At 37.2% G+C, this 17351-nt stretch overlaps 2 protein-coding genes across 3 annotated transcripts in view; one reads left to right on the top strand and one right to left on the bottom strand.

Moving 5' to 3' along the window:
• gmds (GDP-mannose 4,6-dehydratase) overlaps positions 1–8460 on the top strand; it is a 69902-nt gene extending 61442 nt beyond the window's left edge. Inside the window, exons 10-11 of the mRNA XM_058755816.1 lie at positions 7763–7831; positions 7931–8460. Of these exons, the coding sequence (XP_058611799.1) occupies positions 7763–7831; positions 7931–7993 (132 nt within the window). The 3' untranslated portion in view covers positions 7994–8460. The remainder of the gene's footprint in view (positions 1–7762; positions 7832–7930) is intronic.
• Positions 8461–13246: 4786 nt separating this feature from the next.
• Positions 13247–15203, bottom strand: foxc1b (forkhead box C1b). 2 transcript variants are annotated; one of them, XM_058755811.1, is made up of 2 exons: positions 15038–15203; positions 13247–14943 (listed from the first exon to the last, which is right to left on the bottom strand). In XM_058755811.1, the coding sequence occupies exon 2, from the start codon at positions 14914–14916 to the stop codon at positions 13615–13617; it is 1302 nt and encodes a 433-aa protein (XP_058611794.1). In that variant the 5' UTR covers positions 14917–14943; positions 15038–15203; the 3' UTR covers positions 13247–13614. The 2 variants fall into 2 exon arrangements, with proteins under 2 accessions (XP_058611794.1, XP_058611796.1); XM_058755813.1 differs by having other exon boundaries at positions 13247–14940.
• Positions 15204–17351: the final 2148 nt, after the last annotated feature.

Here is a 17351-nt window from a genome sequence, read left to right as displayed (position 1 = left end):
CGCGTTTTTGTGACAAATGAGGACATAAATTCGTATAATGACAAGGGTATGACATAGGTATTACAAAGAGAAGGTGACTTTTCAGGACATTACCCCATGTCCCCACTTTTCAAAACGCTTATAAATCACACAGAATGGAGTGTATTGAAAATCTGAAATGGCACAAGTCTCCTGTAAGGGGTAGGGTTGGTGTAGGGCAATAGCACATACAGTTTGTACAGTATAAAAACCATTATGCCTATAAGATGTCCCCACTTTTCACAAAAACAAACAAACAACAAACGTGTGTGTGTGCGCGTGTGTGTGTGTGTGTGTGTATATATAAATATAAATATAAAAATTAAATTATAATAATCTGAAGAATCATAATCAAACTTTGATTATCTTAATTCATTTTCTTTTTTTTCTTATTCTCTTATTTCTTCTTTTCCATAATAATAATACTTTGATAAAAATCCTCTGAAATTGTTTGTTTATCTTTAGTTATTTTGTTATCGTTGCTGTTGCAATTAATAAGAATACTATAATAGAAAATACTTTTGTGAATTTATTATGATTTTTTTTTAAGTACGTTTGATTCCAGTAATGGTAATAATATATTCTTTAAAATATAATAATAATAATAATAATAATAAGAAGAAGAAATTACAAAACAAATACTTTATCTTAGTTCATTTTATTTCAGTTTATTCTCTTATAACTGCTTCTTTTTTATAATAATAATAATAATACTTTGATAGAATATCCTGAAATTATTTGTTTATTTTTTGTTATTTTATTATTGTTGCTGTTGTAATTAATAATTATACTATAATAGAAAATATTTTTGTGATGATAAAATGTTTCTTAACTTTTTCATTTGTATCATTTGTATTATACGTATTATTTCTCTCTTATTTTCTGTAATGTTGATGATAATCATAAGTTGCATTATGTTTTGACAATTTAGCATTCAGCGCTATTTATGACTGTTCGATATTTAGAGAATGCACAGCCAGTGTTTCCTTAGCCTTATACTTATTAAACTACTTCAGACATTTACATTAATGCATTTATCCAAAGCAGATTACAATGCATTTAGGGTATATCAGTATGTGTCTTCCCTACAAATCAAACATATGACTGTGATGTTGCTTTAGAGTTTACATTATTACATTATAAGTAGGCAGAAAGTATAACTGACACGTGCATTATGACGTATAGATCTGTGTGCTGTGTTTACATGTTTTTTGGTTTCTGTTGGAATGAAAGATGGCTTTGACCTTTCACTCCAAGGATCAGGATGGGATGATCTTATCTGCTCTGTGGCAGAGGTCAGGAGCGAGATAAAAAGCATCCTGTAGTGAGCAGCACACACACACGGAGGCCCTCACTCTGTGAATGCAGGAGTCTGTCTTATCTGACCCATGTTGAGCGTCATAGTACCAGCATGCAAAACACAGCTGCATCATCACTTACCTGCAGCTTTGCTTTTAATTTGAATGCAAGATCCATTTTATTTCAGGCTTAAGCTTAGTGGCCAACCGACCTGCATGCTTTTGTGCGTTTTTAGATTTATGTGCTTGTTGAAGGCAGGTCCCCCACCTTAAGCAGAGCTTAAGCCTCTGTTGTCTGTCGTGATGCTTTATGGGTAGTGCAGTCATTAGGGTTTTCTGGGTATTATAGTTGCTGTGGTTGAGAGGCTGGCTCTTTGTGACAGCTTTACGGTGATATGCAGTGTAATAGGTCAGAGTTGTTAAAGTTGAGTGTGAATGATGTTGTAAAGAGTCTGGCCGGGTGCCAGGTAGAACTCAAACCTGCAATAAAGCCGCACTCTTACCGTTCAGCTTTTCCTCATGATGACCGTATATACATCCACGTTTATTTCCATCACACTTTACAGTAGAGCTTAACTCACTTTCATAACGTTACATGGCACTTTTTACCTCGTACCCGGGGACTTTTTTTAACTTTCTTGCACTCCGTTCTTGTCGAGTGAGAGAGAGAGAACAGAACTAAAAAAAATAAAGAGGGAGAGAGGGGTGTACGTTCTCCCCTGGCCTACTCTCTGGTATTTCCTGAAGGACTTTGACTGAGCGGAACCACCCTGGGCCCCACGGAGGGGAAAGAAAGAGAAAGAGCTTTTTAAAACGTATGAGAGTTGAGAATATAACACTTAAAAAGCAAGCCAAGTGTAAAGATCCCCAGTAAACAGGTGATTTTTTTTTTTTTTATTGATTTTTTTTTTTTTTATTGTTTAGGGAAGAAAGACTTTCCCTTTTGAGCAAAAGCAGTAGAGAATGTGAAGATATTACATCACTGGATGTCTATTACTAAACTAAAAGTTTGCAACATTTAAAGGGTTTGTTGTCTAATGTTGATTACCTCAAAAAATCATTTCTGAGTGTTCCTCATTTTCTAAAGATTACGGTGAGACATATACAATGACATTTCCAATTTTGGAGGATTTAAAAGCAAAAATGTGATGCTTATAATTTTATAAAAGCAGTCAAATTAATTCTTCTGTTAAGACTCGTGTATTAAATAAACTGCAAATCTGTTTAAATAAGGTTTGCCATTGTAGAGTTTTAGGTATTACGTTGTTAAAGTAATGAAGTTGTAAAATAGTTTAATTTTTCACACTAAAATTGTCAACTCGCTTATTGTTTATTGTCTTGTGCTATTGAAACAGATTGGCTCCATTCGCTTACATTTAAAGTCTTTTTTTTTTTAAGAAAAGGAGGGATGAGTCAAATTAGATTTTTGTGATGATCAACATTTTACCACAAGTGCAACAATCGACTTTGATTAATTTGTATTGAACCTGGAATATTTCTTTAAACTGTTGAAATCAGATGCAACTAACTAGATTACTTAAAATAAAATTAGCAATTCACTATTTAAGTAAACAAGTCTGTTCATTTGGAGTGATCAAAACAATCCTGTTCTGCATTGGATCAGAAAACATTTTTTTCTTCCCAGCAGGTGTTTTTGACTGTGTAAATAAGAAAAAGTGTTGGGTTTGTTTGTGCCATGTGTCATAATTACCTCATGGGTGTGTGCGCGTGTTCGCACTTTCACGGCTGTGTGTAGTGGGAGAGGGGAGGTTAATTGTGGGCTGCCCTCTGTAAATGGCATGTCCCAGGCTCGTTATCTTGATTGAGTAATTAACTCTGGCTCTCGGCACTCTTACTCACACTGTCAGACTGCTGAACTCCTGACACCTCGCATTCCTCACTCCCTCTCCCTCATGCTTTCTCCTCTCTCGCTCTTTAACTTTCACACAGCTCGTCTCTCCAAGCTTTCAATTTATCATCATTTTCCTTTCTCTCCATGTCATTCCTGTCTCCGTCCTCTCTCTCCTCCTCTTCTTTCACTCTCGATCACTCCAGACAAGACCGTTTTTTTATTACACGCATGAATTACAAATATGAATATGAGCTCATGATAATAATTCTAATAGTGTTAGCGATAGTTCATTTAAAAATAATTGTTGCAAAACTGTGTGACTTTCATCTATAGAACACAAAAGTTGTTTACTTATTTTTTGTACATACAATGAAAGTCAGTGCATTCCAATGTTGTTTTGGAGCCCAATATCATCTTTGGTGTTCTGCAGCAGAGGAAAAAGTCCAGTGAGGACAGGATTTTTATTTTTGGGTGAAACTGTCTTTAATTGAGCTAAATGTGTGTATTGTGCTTTTTGGTTACAGTGGATAAAAATTGCAGCTGTGGTTTAACTTTACCTTAAAATATAGTAGCATGGTAATATTTTAGGTTTTACGAATTTAAATTTAATTTACAGTAAAAAAAGAAAAGTATATTTCATTATTTCATTAACTGGTATAATGTTAATATACCAAAATACCAAGGTAGTACTAAAATCTGTTTTGTATCTTTTATAATGCAAACAACCGCCAAATGTGTGTACACACACACACACGTTTCACTATCCTTGTGGGGACATTCATAGGCGTAATGGTTTTTATACTGTACAAACTGTATGTGCTATTGCCCTACACCTAAACCTACCCCTTACAGGAGACTTTCTGCATTTTTAGATTTTCAAAAAACTTAATTGTGTGTGAATTTTTTCGCTTGTTTGCCCGTGGGTACCTCAATTTAGGTCCCCACAGTGACACTAGTCCCATGAGTCTGTGTGTATTCAGGTTTAAGTCCCCACCTGGATAGAAAAACAAGCACACACACACATACATATATACATGCATATACATATGTATGTGTGTGTATATATATGTGTGTGTATATATGTATGTATATATGTGTGTATGTATGTGTATGTATATATATATGTGTGTGTGTGTGTGTGTGTGTGTGTGTGTGTGTGTGTGTGTGTGTGTGTGTGTGTGTGTGTGTGTGTGTATATATGCATGTATATTCAGTATGTATACATTTTTTATTTTTTTTTAGTGTACATAGTAAGGGAACTTACTATAACCAATTAGCAGGTTTTTACCATAGCATTTTTGCTATTTTTATTGTTAAAATTCTGATCACTTTTTACAGTGTAGTTCTCCATCTCCCCCCACCCCCAGGTGAGTTGAAAATTGAAAAGGTATCTGGGTCATTTGAACGAGGTGAATCATGTTCACGCTGACAGGCAGGACTCTTGTACGCTCTTGTACTCTTGTACTCTTGTACTTTTGCACTGCTTGAAAAGACACAGCTCTCAGAGGCTTGTAAACACACAAACACACTGCCAATACCACATGTAAGAACACACAGATCCTTAGTAATAAACACACCGTTGAGTATGTGTAACTCATACAGATGCTTTCATGCTGCGATCTTGTCGTTCAAGTCTGGTTTTTAACACATTGACACTAGGTTGTATAGATTCAGATGTACTTTTGCACTCAGTCTTTTGGTTTCTCTCTATAGTTTTTTGGCTCTGTGATTGGCTGTTGTTTGAAATGGGAAATCATTAGAGTCTTTGATCCCTCCTAAACATCCTGCATCAAATAACAAAACTCGCACACACAAAACTGCACGGCACATAGCGAAGTCTGTCGAACAGCCGTGGATTTCTCGTTCTGTTTCACCATGTTTCAAGGGTGCAGTTGGATTCATCTCGCGCTTGTGTCTCTTACATGCGCATGCATTTAAAGTGTCAGACACTTAGGGTCTGTGTCTCTTTGCTGGAGAGGGTTTACATGATTTTATAAATATTTATTAAATACTTGAAACAAGAATCTGAGATAGAGACATTCTCCCCTGTGTTGATTCAGATTTTTCGGCATTGTACTGCGTCTCTTTTACACATGAAAATATAAAATTAATTTTTTGTTCTGATATCTATACATTTTATATATACAAAACCATTCAAAAATGTTAGGGTCAGTAAAAATGTTTTAAAAATGTTTTCATAACGATGTCTTTTAGGCTCAACAAAGCTACATTGATTTGACAGTACAGAACAGTTAAAACAGTAATATTGTGATATTGTTTTCTTTTTGAATATATTTTAAAATGTAATTTTTTTTTTTATGATGGCAAAGCAGAATTGTCAGCATCATTACTCCAGTCTTCAGTGTCACATGATCCTTCAGAAATAATTCTAAAATGATAATTTGGTACTTAAGAAATGTTGCTTATTATCAACGTTGGAACTGAAATGGGTAACACTTTACAATAAGGTTCATTAGTTAAACATTAGTTAATGTATTAACTAACATGAACTAACCATGAGCAATACATTTGTTACTGTATTTACTAATCTTCGCTAACGTTAGTTAATAAAAATACAGATGTTCATTGTTAGTTCATGTTAGCTCACAGTGCATTAACTAATGTTAACAAGATTTTAATAATGTATTAGTAAATGTTGAAATTAACATTAACAAAGATTAATAAACGCTGTATAAGTGCAGTTTATTATTAGTTCACGTTAACTAATGTAGTTAACTAATGAACCTTATTGTAAAGTGTTACCCTGAAATGTTTTGCTGCCAAATATAAATATACAAAAAAAAAAAAAAAAAACCCTGCATTTATTTGAAATTAATCAAAAGTGAGAAAGATTTTTCTATGTAATGCATCTTTACTAAATAAAATAATTAATTGGTTTAAAAATCCTACAGACCCCAAACTTTTTTTTTTTTTTTTTTTGTGGGTTTGTGGGTCTGTGTGTGTATAAAAGTATGATTTATTTTTAAAAAAAAAAACATAAAACTGGAAAATAGTATGCTGTCTAATGTTTTTATTTATATGTAGATATGTCGATAAATTAGAAACTATAGATTTAAGTAAAATAATGCATTGTGGAAGAAGCAGTAAAGACTGATTTAGAAATGTTAATGCACAATACGGACACAAATATCCAGGGATTGTTCATCAAAGGAAGTTTGACCGCTCCTTATGTCGATCTGGTCATATTGCTTTTGTGGATTTGACCTCTGACTCTGCTGTCCTGCAACAGTGCACGGGACTGTTGCTCTGTCTGTGTGTCTCAGAGATATTAAAACTCACTGAAACATGCATGCATATAGTAATTTTAGAGTCTCACATGTCATGTGTAGCCATGCTGTAAGTTAGCAAAAGTCGCTTGATGTTTATGAAGGTCTGTCTTTTCAATAGTCCTGAATTCCTTTACGTTAAGTGCTCGGTCACACATAATAAAAATGCACCCAGATGATGATTATCACTTTAATTTATTGTTTATTTCCATTTTATTTACCATACATGCAGGTTCTGTTTTAAACCCTGACGCATAAAGATATCTTCTTTAAACAAGCATAAACAGCCAGTGTTTGAAACTAAAATCTGCTTGTGAGCTTCCATTGTGCCTTTGATTTGTCTTGACTTGCTGACTTTCTATTTAATAGCAAGAGCTATTGCACACAATGCATGATTCACATACACACGCAATGCTTCGGTTTCATTGAATTAATACCGTTCTAGTTTTCCTTCCTCGCCAATACTTTGTAAACTTACATTGACAGGACACAGTACCGTATTTGTTTGCATGTGAAGACTTGGATGGGTGACAAAAGCAGCTGATGTTAATTTAGCTTTCAAAAAAGTGAAGACTAATTATGATTAATATGCCGCATTAATACGTATCTTGATTATGATGATTGCATGCTGTTTCATATGTTGATGAATGAATGCTATTTCGCTAATTAGTCTTTAAAATATGGTTATGTCATTTAAATGATTTAATTGGAGCTAAAATGGAACCATGAGTTAGTGACTGTAACTTCTCAGGGTTCAACATAAAAATATGGGCTTTTGGAACAAGAGCTCTCATTTGTCAAAGGCACAGAAGTGCCGTTGTGAGTGTGTGTGTGTGTGTTCTGGCTCCTTGTGTAATCAGATCAGCAGCAAGGACACCCTCAAACTCTTTACTGCCACCCTGAGAAGCACCTTTAAATGTGTGTGTGTGTGTGTGTGTGTGTGTGTGTGTGTGGGTGTATTTTGCCGTCCCAGCAGGAGAACATAAGGGGTTAGGCTATGAGAGTCACATAATCCATCATGCTCTGGCACTGAGAGAGGGCTGGAAAAGAGGGGGTGCTGGATGGATGGCCTACCTCGGCCCTCACCTTCCCCCCGAGACACGGAGCTTGACACCTGTGTGTGTGGTGCTGGTGATTGTATGTGGGTGTGTGAGAGTGAAGAAGAGTGTGTGTGTGTGTGGGGTGGGGGGTACAGGTTGGGAGGTCCAGTTAATAAAGAAGGACTAAACCACCCCTTTACTTTTTTTTTTTTTTTTCTTCTTCGTCATTGTTTTTCCCCGTCTCATTCTCTCTCTGTCTTTTTCTAGGACTTCTTACAGGGAGACAGTTCCAAAGCCTTAAAGATCCTGGGCTGGAAACCACGTGTGACGTTCGAGGTAAGCGTTCCTGTAAAAAATCAAAGCGGTTCACTTCCAGTGCACTGGAGATTGAGAAATAATTGGTGTGTGTGTGTGTGTATGTGTGTATTCCAACAGGAGCTTGTTAAAGAAATGGTGGACGCGGACATCGAGCTCATGCGGAACAACCCAAATGCCTGAGCCCACACGCCTTCATCTCCATGCATGCCAAAGAGGCGGTTGTCATGTGTTTGTGTGTGTGATCACTGGAAGAAGCATTCAGCTGCAGTTCTGTTCCTCCTCCTGTCGTTTTCTCTGCTGCTTCAGCTTTCTGATCTCAGTTTCACTGTGTTTTGAGGGTCCCCACTGTTGCCTTTCTCTGTTCCTTAATAATGTCATATTTAAGGTTGTGTATGGATTTTTAATTTGTTCTGTCTAAATGATTTTTATCCATTTTTATAAATCAGTTTTTATTCATAATCATGAAGAAATGTATAAATAAGGGATTAAAGGGTTTGGAGAGCTTTTTTAAAGCTGTTTGCTGTTTTATTCATGCGATTCCTTAAACTGAAGTAATTGGTTGAAACTTCAAAAATTGTTTCCTGATTATTTAAAATGCAAATACAAACTGTGAAGTTTTATAATTCAGTAAATTCTCCAAAGAGTCATTTGAGTGTGTTTGTTTGTGGTTCTCAACATTTTTGATTCCAAGTTCCCCCCATTGTCCAAGACAATGTAGCCTATGATAGTAAGTTAGAACTGCTTGTTTTCAAACATTAAAATATTATGAAAAAATATATTATGAAAGAATGAATATGATCAGCTGCAAATAATAGGCTATTGTAATTTCATGTTTCAAAAACTTTTTTTTATTTCAATAAAAAATGTTTGTGGAGGGGAGGAGGGGGCAGATTAACATAAATATGTAGGTTTACATGTTCATTATGGTTTCAGTAATTTATTTTATTCAGGTATTTTAAGTCACTCTTTTAGACCTCTTGTGAACCGCTGGGTTTTACATATTGAAAGGTTCGGTTCTCAGAGTAGATTTGTCATTTTAAGCTTTTATTTAGGGTGATAAGTGTTGTTGTTTTTTACTTTGTTTCCTGTAGGCTAATGTAAACAGAACAACAATAGAGATAGCAATAGTCTAGAACATTAGCTAATATTGCTGACTCAGTAAGAAAAAGCTTGAACATGGTTAAAATCAGTAAACATCATTTTGAAAATAACTCAACTTTTCAGTTTCATTCTTTCTCGCCTCAGAAGAATACAGTGAAATGCGTCAGAAAGCGGCTCGTGCCAGCTCTCGCGGGTTGCCCGGCGGTCACCGAGCCCCTCGCGCAGAGCACAAGCGCTCTCTTGTATTCGGCGGGAAACGGGCGTCTTCAAGGCCTCGCGCTCCTTCATTCCAGATGCTCGAGCGCGGCCCACCGCGCGCAGCTGAGGGAGCAGTAACTCGGCCTTGTAAAGCAGCTCATGTTTAATCACCTCTGACGTCGGGCGCAGCTGGGCCACTGAACCCTGACAGTGAAGACATTTCGCTGTGTGCGAAAATCCTCCGCCGTGTTTATTTGCAATGGCGGGACGGTTGTCCTCATCAAAGTAACAACAGATTCAAGAGACCTCTGTCAGCGTAAGTGTCCTCAAGCGAGGAGAGAGAGACCCGGTAAAATCAGTTTCTTTTAAAGGACTCAAGAGGCCACGGATATTCTGGTCTATTCGAAGTGCCAAATGAAGGTCATTTGACACCGACGTCCAAGAAAGTGGGGTCTTTGAGACCCTCGTAAGACAGGCGATAGTGGGGGTGGTTGATGTATGTGTATTTGTGTTTTTGAGACGGCATCTCGAGCCAGTGGAGTGTCATTTAAGCGCAGCGCAGCAGTGTGAGCGCGCGGGCCTGATTGGAACCAGACTGTGGCTCGTCGGTCTGCGAGCGTAAAAAGCACTTTTCCACTGGCCTGGGTCGCGAGCTCTACCGCATACAGGTGCACAGGCCGCGAGCAGCCACCTTATATATCCTGGCGAATTTATATTTTACGCTTGAGCGGGGAAATTTCTGGTATTTTGTTTGACTACCCTGCTGATGTTCCAGTAAAAGCAGTAGGAAACGTGAAATTCAATTGGACCAAGAAATTAAAGTATAATAAAAATTTAAGGGACATGAAAAACCTCTAAGAATTTAATATAATGCTTTATTTATATTCTCTGTTGGGAACTGTCAGTTATCTCAAAAGATTTGTAATGAATGCACGGAACTCAAATTATCCTCTCTGCGACAATGTTTGTTCACTGCTTACAAAAGTCCTTAAATTAAGTTTGTTGGCGGGTTTTAATAATTAAATATTATTTAAAAATAGGCCTATATATGTTTTTTAAATGTTTAATAATGATTTTTTTTATAGCAATATGGAGAATTTTATTTAGGCTAGTGGTATTCTATCGTTTTTTATCTTCTCTCATCATTTATTTTATAATTATATTTTATGCTATTATATATCATATTGCTTTTATATTTCAGTGAACTTGCTTAGTATTATAATTAGTGTCACCCTTTGTTCGGTATTGTTTATTTGTTTCTGTATTATATCTTGGAACATCAGAAATTATTTGCTTTGTCAGTGTCTAGCATTTGGATTTCACTGATAAGGAACTTTCACTCACAATTTTATCCTTTGACATTTTTGCCACGCAGAAGAAAATCATTTTGTTTAAATCTACTCTGTCAAGGTAAACTCGTGTCTATTTTTCTAGTGTTTGTTTTTCATCGTCAAGCAGATAATCCGTGATAAACCTCTCAACCTTTTCTCACAGTCCACGGCTTTGTGTTTACTAAAGTTTTATTTGCAATTCCGTTTTTGTCCGTGAGAAAAGTAATTTTATATAATTAGTATTAATGTCTAAGATTTAAACGTTTAACATTTAAAAGCAATCGCCTTCGTCAGGTGCGCTGTAACAAATTAGGAGTAGCCTATATTTTATTGTTATAACAAAGTTTTGAATTATTGTTAAATATTTATTTAACTTTTATATAAATATGTAGGAAATATTAAGAACATTTTTAATGTGGCATTTAAAGTAGCTAACATGTATCATAATTTTTTGTTGTTGTTTTTTCATTGGGAGCACGGCGCTTCTTCACATGGCTGATGCACGTGTTTATTGCTTCTTTTATTCAGTGCAGATTGTGAGGAAAAAAAGAGAAATAAAACACGTAAGAGGTTAATTTATATATACTGTAACTTAATTGCTAACATTTTGCAAATATGTTTACTGCCAACAAAGTTGTTCACATTATATGTGATTTAGGCCGAGGTAAATCAGGCCTATAGTTCTAGTCAGTTTGTCGTTTTCCCGATCAAACCATTTTTTACTTTTACATGGTTGAATATAAATAGACTTAAAAATTATGTAGCTTATATTTCATTGTTTTTTAATTTTATAAATACTCTTTTGTTTTATTATTGTTGTTGTTGTTATAATAATAATAGCCTACATCGATATTTCTACTTAGCCTTTATTATTATAATACACAACGAACTGTTAGTCAATAAATAAATAAGCAGCACCTCGCAAAACGCACTTAAACACTATTGAAAATTAATTGGACAGATTGTCCTACATTTATCTAATTTAAAAAGACCGCAAAATGTATCAGGAAATTGTAAAATATACCAATCACACAGGATATCACGCATGATGCACATCGATTTAAAATAAACAAACAAACAAACACACTTCTCAGGCATGTCATGAGAGCTGCATCTGGTTAAAACGTGCCACGTTAATACCAGAAGGCTCTCTCTGCTGTATCATATTCCCCTCGCGCACAATTCAACCCTGAATCACGCGGCTGATCACAACAAAGACACCTTTTCACTGGCACGAGCCCCTAACACTGCCCGCGCGCACCTGTAATGCATTTACCACTTAAGCCCTTCATACGAAGTCAAATCGCCTCGAGCTGACCTTGCTACGATACTTAGACGCTGTAAAGTCTCTTCACACTTTCTTTCTTCTTCTTCTTCTTTCTTTCTTACTGTCTGTCTTTTTAATCTTTCTTTCTGTTTATCCTCATTTGTTTCTTTTGATTTACACTTGAGGCCTATTCGAACCGTGTATGTGAATCATGCACAACCCTTTATTTAATCACAGCGTTTATATAATCACAAAACACCAGATCAGTTACGGGGCCAATTATACACCAAATAAATACAAACGCGGCACTGCAAGGCCCACAGTTTCTGCTGCCGATGACTGCAAGAAGCTTTACACATGCTGCTGTGCGCAGCTGCATATTTAAATATTGCTGATTATGTATCAGGACAACAAATCAAAATTAGACAATTATCAATCTTATTTCAATAACACTGAAATGTTAAATAAGGTAATTCGTTATTTGGTTTGTGTCCGTAGGCCTATCTTGAGTTAAAACATATCGAGGTAGGCTATAGATTAAGTATAGGCCCTATACCTATTTGGTTAACGCAGAAATCGACAAAGCACTGAGTCGCATACCGAGTAGAATGCCTTTGTTTGGAGGTTCTGGCTGAATTAATCATTTGATTTATCAAGCCCATATTTTACATGGCTGGCTCAACGTGTCTGGCCTACAGCAATTCTTTCATCTGCTGTTTATCTGCTTTTTAATCTATTATGTGTTTACAAATGAAAACTTCTATCAAAGACTGGTTGTCTACATTCCGCAAGATTGCAAAAGTGCAGTTCACTCCAGTGTGCCAACAGTATAAAAAGAGAACACAGCAAAAACGCTCAACTAAATAGTCTGGCATAAATAAAACAAGACTGCAAAATATATCTCAGTAAAAAAAAAAAAAAAATTCTCATATTAAAACTAGAAACATATTTATTCCCTATAAATGCATATTTCTCTAAAGTAGTTGAGAAACAAATTATACATGGGAACACATAGGACGTTTATCAAGTTGTAAAAATTACGAACATTACTCGTTTAGGAGATTTATAGGTAAACGGGGGAGAAAGTTCTGTCAAATAAAGTGCTCGATTATTTTTTAATTTACATAAAATAATTGTAGCCTATAACGCTAAATTGATAATTGAAATTTTGTCAAGTGCTTATAATAGTTATAATTAAACATTGTTTTTTGTTGTTAGTAAATGCATTTTTAGGTTAGGAACAATTTAAAGACTCCTTGCACGCGTAAGTGAAAAAATAATAATTTCCAGATGTTTTTAAACCTTTGACCCCCACCCCCACCCCCTGTCCAAGGAATGCCTTATTAAGAGCCAAATATTTTTAGGAGGAAAATAGGAAAATTGGCAAATATTTGCTAGCCAGCTATGTTTGAACAACGTTTTAAAAATTATTCCTTGCTTTTTGTGGCTGCTAATCATAACGAGCTTTGACACTCATTTAAGTAAATAATGGATTCAACAGGCATTACAAATCGATAAATCACTCAAGAGTTTAACTCCAACAAGACGACAATTTATTAAACAAATAGTAACTTTAGATATTTTCAAAATGTATAAGAAAAAACTGTAACTCAGTTGTACACTCGTTACCTTTCTATACTGAATTGATTATAAATACTTAAGACATTTTCTTGCAAAGTTGGTCCACCTGCTCTTGCATGAAATAAATTAACACATTTTCTTTCAATCTATCTTGATGGACGAGCAGGGAGAGAATGTTTATGTGCAGCGGAATTATCCTACTTACCAACACAAATTCGCATATCAGCCCGAGTTCACTGACCTAAAAGCTTCCTTAAATTACAAACACATGGCAAATAATACAAATATATATTAAACAATTTTGAAATTCATAAAACGTTTGGTCAGAACTTGCTGCAGTCGTATACAAAGGCTCCGGAAGCCCGGTAGAGTGGCTGACTGGACGGGAAGGCCATTTGACAGCTATTGCTTCCGGTCACCGGAGAGCTGTTCAGAGCTATCCGCTGCGTCTCGAACATCTCGCGCACCGCGTGAAAGTTCTGCTGCTGGCCGGGATAGCTCGCGCTCAGGTGCCCCAGCTCTCCGGACTGACTGAGGTACCAGGGCGCGAGTCGGTTCTGCTGCAAGTGCTGGCTCTCCTGGCTCGAGCTCTGGTGGGGGTGTGAGATCGAGGAGGCGCTCGTCGTGTTTGTGTATTCCGGTAAAGTGTCATCCCCGTGGCCGCGCTCCCCTGTGTACAGGCTGGTCGCTTGCATGTTGCAGTGGTAAGTGGCGGGCTGGCCGCAGGGTGGACTGTAATGGGCAGGCTGCGGGGACGGCGAGTAGGTCAGAGACACCGAGCCTGGCAGCGCGGCGCGAGAGGCCGGCAGCTCTGCCGCGTGCTGCGGGGAGCCGCGAAGTCCGGTCATGATTGTATCCATACTAAAGGCCTGTTGTGTCGTTTGCGACTGAGGACTCCCGCTACACGCACTCCCACCGCTCCTGTCTGGACTCTCCGTTTTAGGTACGGTGCTGAGGGGTGGAGTGCTGTCATGCGGGGGCGTGCAGGCCCCGTTCTCGGTCTTTATATCCCGGAGCTTCACTGGTTGCTGTGCGTCTTGCTCGCACGCTTGTCCCTGGTTGTCTTTGCCCTGCCGGTCCCGCTCCTCTCGGTCCCTCAGCACGTCCTTCTTCTTGAAGCGGCGCCTCCGTCGCAAGAAGCTGCCGTTTTCAAACATGTTATATGAGTCCGGGTCTAGAGTCCAGTAGCTGCCCTTACCTGGCTTCTTATCATCTCTTGGCACCTTGACAAAGCACTCGTTGAGCGACAAATTATGCCGTATGCTGTTCTGCCAGCCTTGCTTATTGTCCCGGTAAAATGGAAAGCGCTCCATGATAAACTGGTAGATCCCATTCAGCGTGATCTTTTTGTCGGCTGAGTTCTGGATGGCCATAGTGATGAGCGCGATGTAGCTATACGGAGGTTTGACCATGTCCTTGGGCTGCTGAGCAGGGGCGTACGGCCCATATGCGCGGGCCATGCCGCCGGGGTACTGCTCGTGCGCTGCGTGAGAGTACATGCTCATAGGCGCAGGCATACCGGTATATCCACCTCCGGCAGCGGCTCGATAAAAGCCTTGATCCCCGGTGATATAAGGCACTACGCCTAGAGGGCTTTGGCTAGACACGGGGTAGCGCGCCTGCATCGTACCCCTCTTTCCAACGCTCTCCTGCTGCGGACGAACAGAGATTAAGAAGGTTAAAATCTAGGCAGACGTCTTAATTCACTTCGAGAAGAAAATTCATCACAAAGTTCGTCACTTCCACCTTTTCCTTCAGTATCTTGTCTCAAAACTTTCATCCAAAGTTTCTTCCCAAGCGAATTTTCAGGTCCTCGCTGTGCGGGCGAACGAGAAGCAAATGTCTTACGTGGAGAAGGCAGTGAATAGGGAAAACCTGTGAACTTCCCGCATCCGTCACTTCACAGGGACTTTTTCACCGAATTACCAATTCTGCCTTTTGGCTGAGCTCAGCGCTCCTCCCTAAACTCATCTCACGACCAATAAGCGCTCGAGAGCTGTTTGTGGAAAGACTGTACCCGAAGACCTTTTCCCTCTGGGTATAGGCATAGTCTACCCTTGAGTTGAGGATAAGGAAGACGCAAACACACAGAAAGAGTAGGAATGTTGACAGAAAACAAGAAAATTCTCACATTCTCGGGCTGCTTAAGACGTGAAATACATAGAATCGCTGACATCTGCTGCAGGGTGTAAAACGGCATGTTTTGTATAAAAGTACATGGCCAATATTAAAAACAGGAGGTAAAACAGATTTATAATATTTGTAAAGATGTTTCGTGTTTTTACAGTTGCAGCCGGCCCGTCGAACAAGAATGGCTCCCTGTTTTCGTTCACGTGTCAGGATTCATTTCAATCATTTGGCACTAATAGATGCGCTGGAGGGGTGAAGTAAAGCGGTGTTTGTTTTTCAGAAACAAATGTACTGCTTGGGAGCAAGGCAAATCTGTGCTGGCCGAAAGGTGTCAATGAAGCAATGTGTCCTTTTTAGTGCTAGATGGACGAAAAGCCACCCAAATTGTGCTTTGCACCTATTCTTTGTTGGTGCGTGTCACTGCGATTCACACTTCAGTGCTGCTTTAATTTTCTTTAAGTGTTATGAAAGACATGTCGTCTCAGAGTTAATAATAGCTTTAGGTTTCCGTTGAGAGGTCGCACCGCTTGTGACTTTTTTCTTCATCATAACAGTGAAAATGAAGGAAAGCTACTATTGATAGAAAATTGGCGTTTTGTTAGATAATAGTGACAACGGGCGATATATTTGCTGACCAACTGTTTAACGTGCATTTGGGTTGTAAAGTATTTAATATTGCATTTGTTTGTCAAAAGGACAAAAATTAAGTAAAATATTTAAGTAAAATAAGTAAAATTGTTATTCTCTTTGGCAAAAAAAGAGAAGGTAAATCAAATAAATTCTAAAAAAATAAATCAATCATTACATGAAAAACTAAAACATCATTATCAATTCATTATTACCAATGACAACAATAACATCAATATATAGAAATGAAACACCATGATAAATTATTAATATGACATGTTTCATCAACAACTATTGTAATATACAAAGAAGAAGCGGTTTTTATTCAATTGCATTTTATTTATTTATTTTTCTGTTGGGTGTTTGTTGACTTTTTATGACTGCGTTCATTGTAGGTAGGCTATATTTACAAATAGGCTATTAACATCATATATCGCGGTATTGTTTTAGCAAATTAGATGAGAAGAAGATATGTCACAAAGCATCATTCACGTAGCTTGTTGTAGGAAAAAACTTGATCTTTAAAAAATTACTAATCAGATAACTGTATTGACGAAGTGCTTTACTTACTGCTAAAGGAATAAACGTAAACGTAGGCAAATTCACTTTGGAAAACTGTTATTTGCCCAAATTATTATTATTATTATTATTATTAAAATCCTTGTTCTTAATGCTATTATGTTAAAATTAAAAACTGGTTACAATTGCATGGCTCATATTTTCACTTGCACGTATTCTTCCTTTTCTTGCTTTATTTATGGCAATTTAAACCCCGAGGAATTAGGCCGATTCAGCGCGGTGCAGTGAGGAGCATTAAAGTGGAGCACAAAGCGAGGAGCGCGTCTGTTGTAGGTTGGCCAAATTCACCTGCTAAATCTGTGTTTCTGTATTTGATCGCCCCCTTGTGGCCATGTTTTTAAAGCACCCATTTTTGGTCATTCGTCTCCTAATAACAGCCATTTAGTATAGGCTATAAATACTAAATGGCTTGACTTTTTATTTTAAACCAAAGTCAAGATTTTAGGTTACAATGAATATTAATAAGGTAAAAAGATATAGGCCTATCTTAGAATCTGAAACTGTTTTTCACCATTTTAATCAGTTTTTATTTTTACCTTTACACCTGGTTCATGTAACCTTTTTTATACCGATATTTAATGTTGTTTTTCATATCAACTACCAATATGTAGCCTACATAACTTGCAAATAAACATGTAAACTACATATTGTAATAAAAAAAAAATTAAAAATATAATATATGCCTACGGCTATTATTTAACTTAAATATATACAAATGATGTGT

The sequence above is a fragment of the Onychostoma macrolepis genome, chromosome 20, assembly GCF_012432095.1.
Source record: "Onychostoma macrolepis isolate SWU-2019 chromosome 20, ASM1243209v1, whole genome shotgun sequence".
NCBI lineage: Eukaryota > Metazoa > Chordata > Actinopteri > Cypriniformes > Cyprinidae > Onychostoma > Onychostoma macrolepis.
Note: the sequence above shows the minus strand (reverse complement) of the source record. Positions and strands in the feature narration are given on the sequence as shown.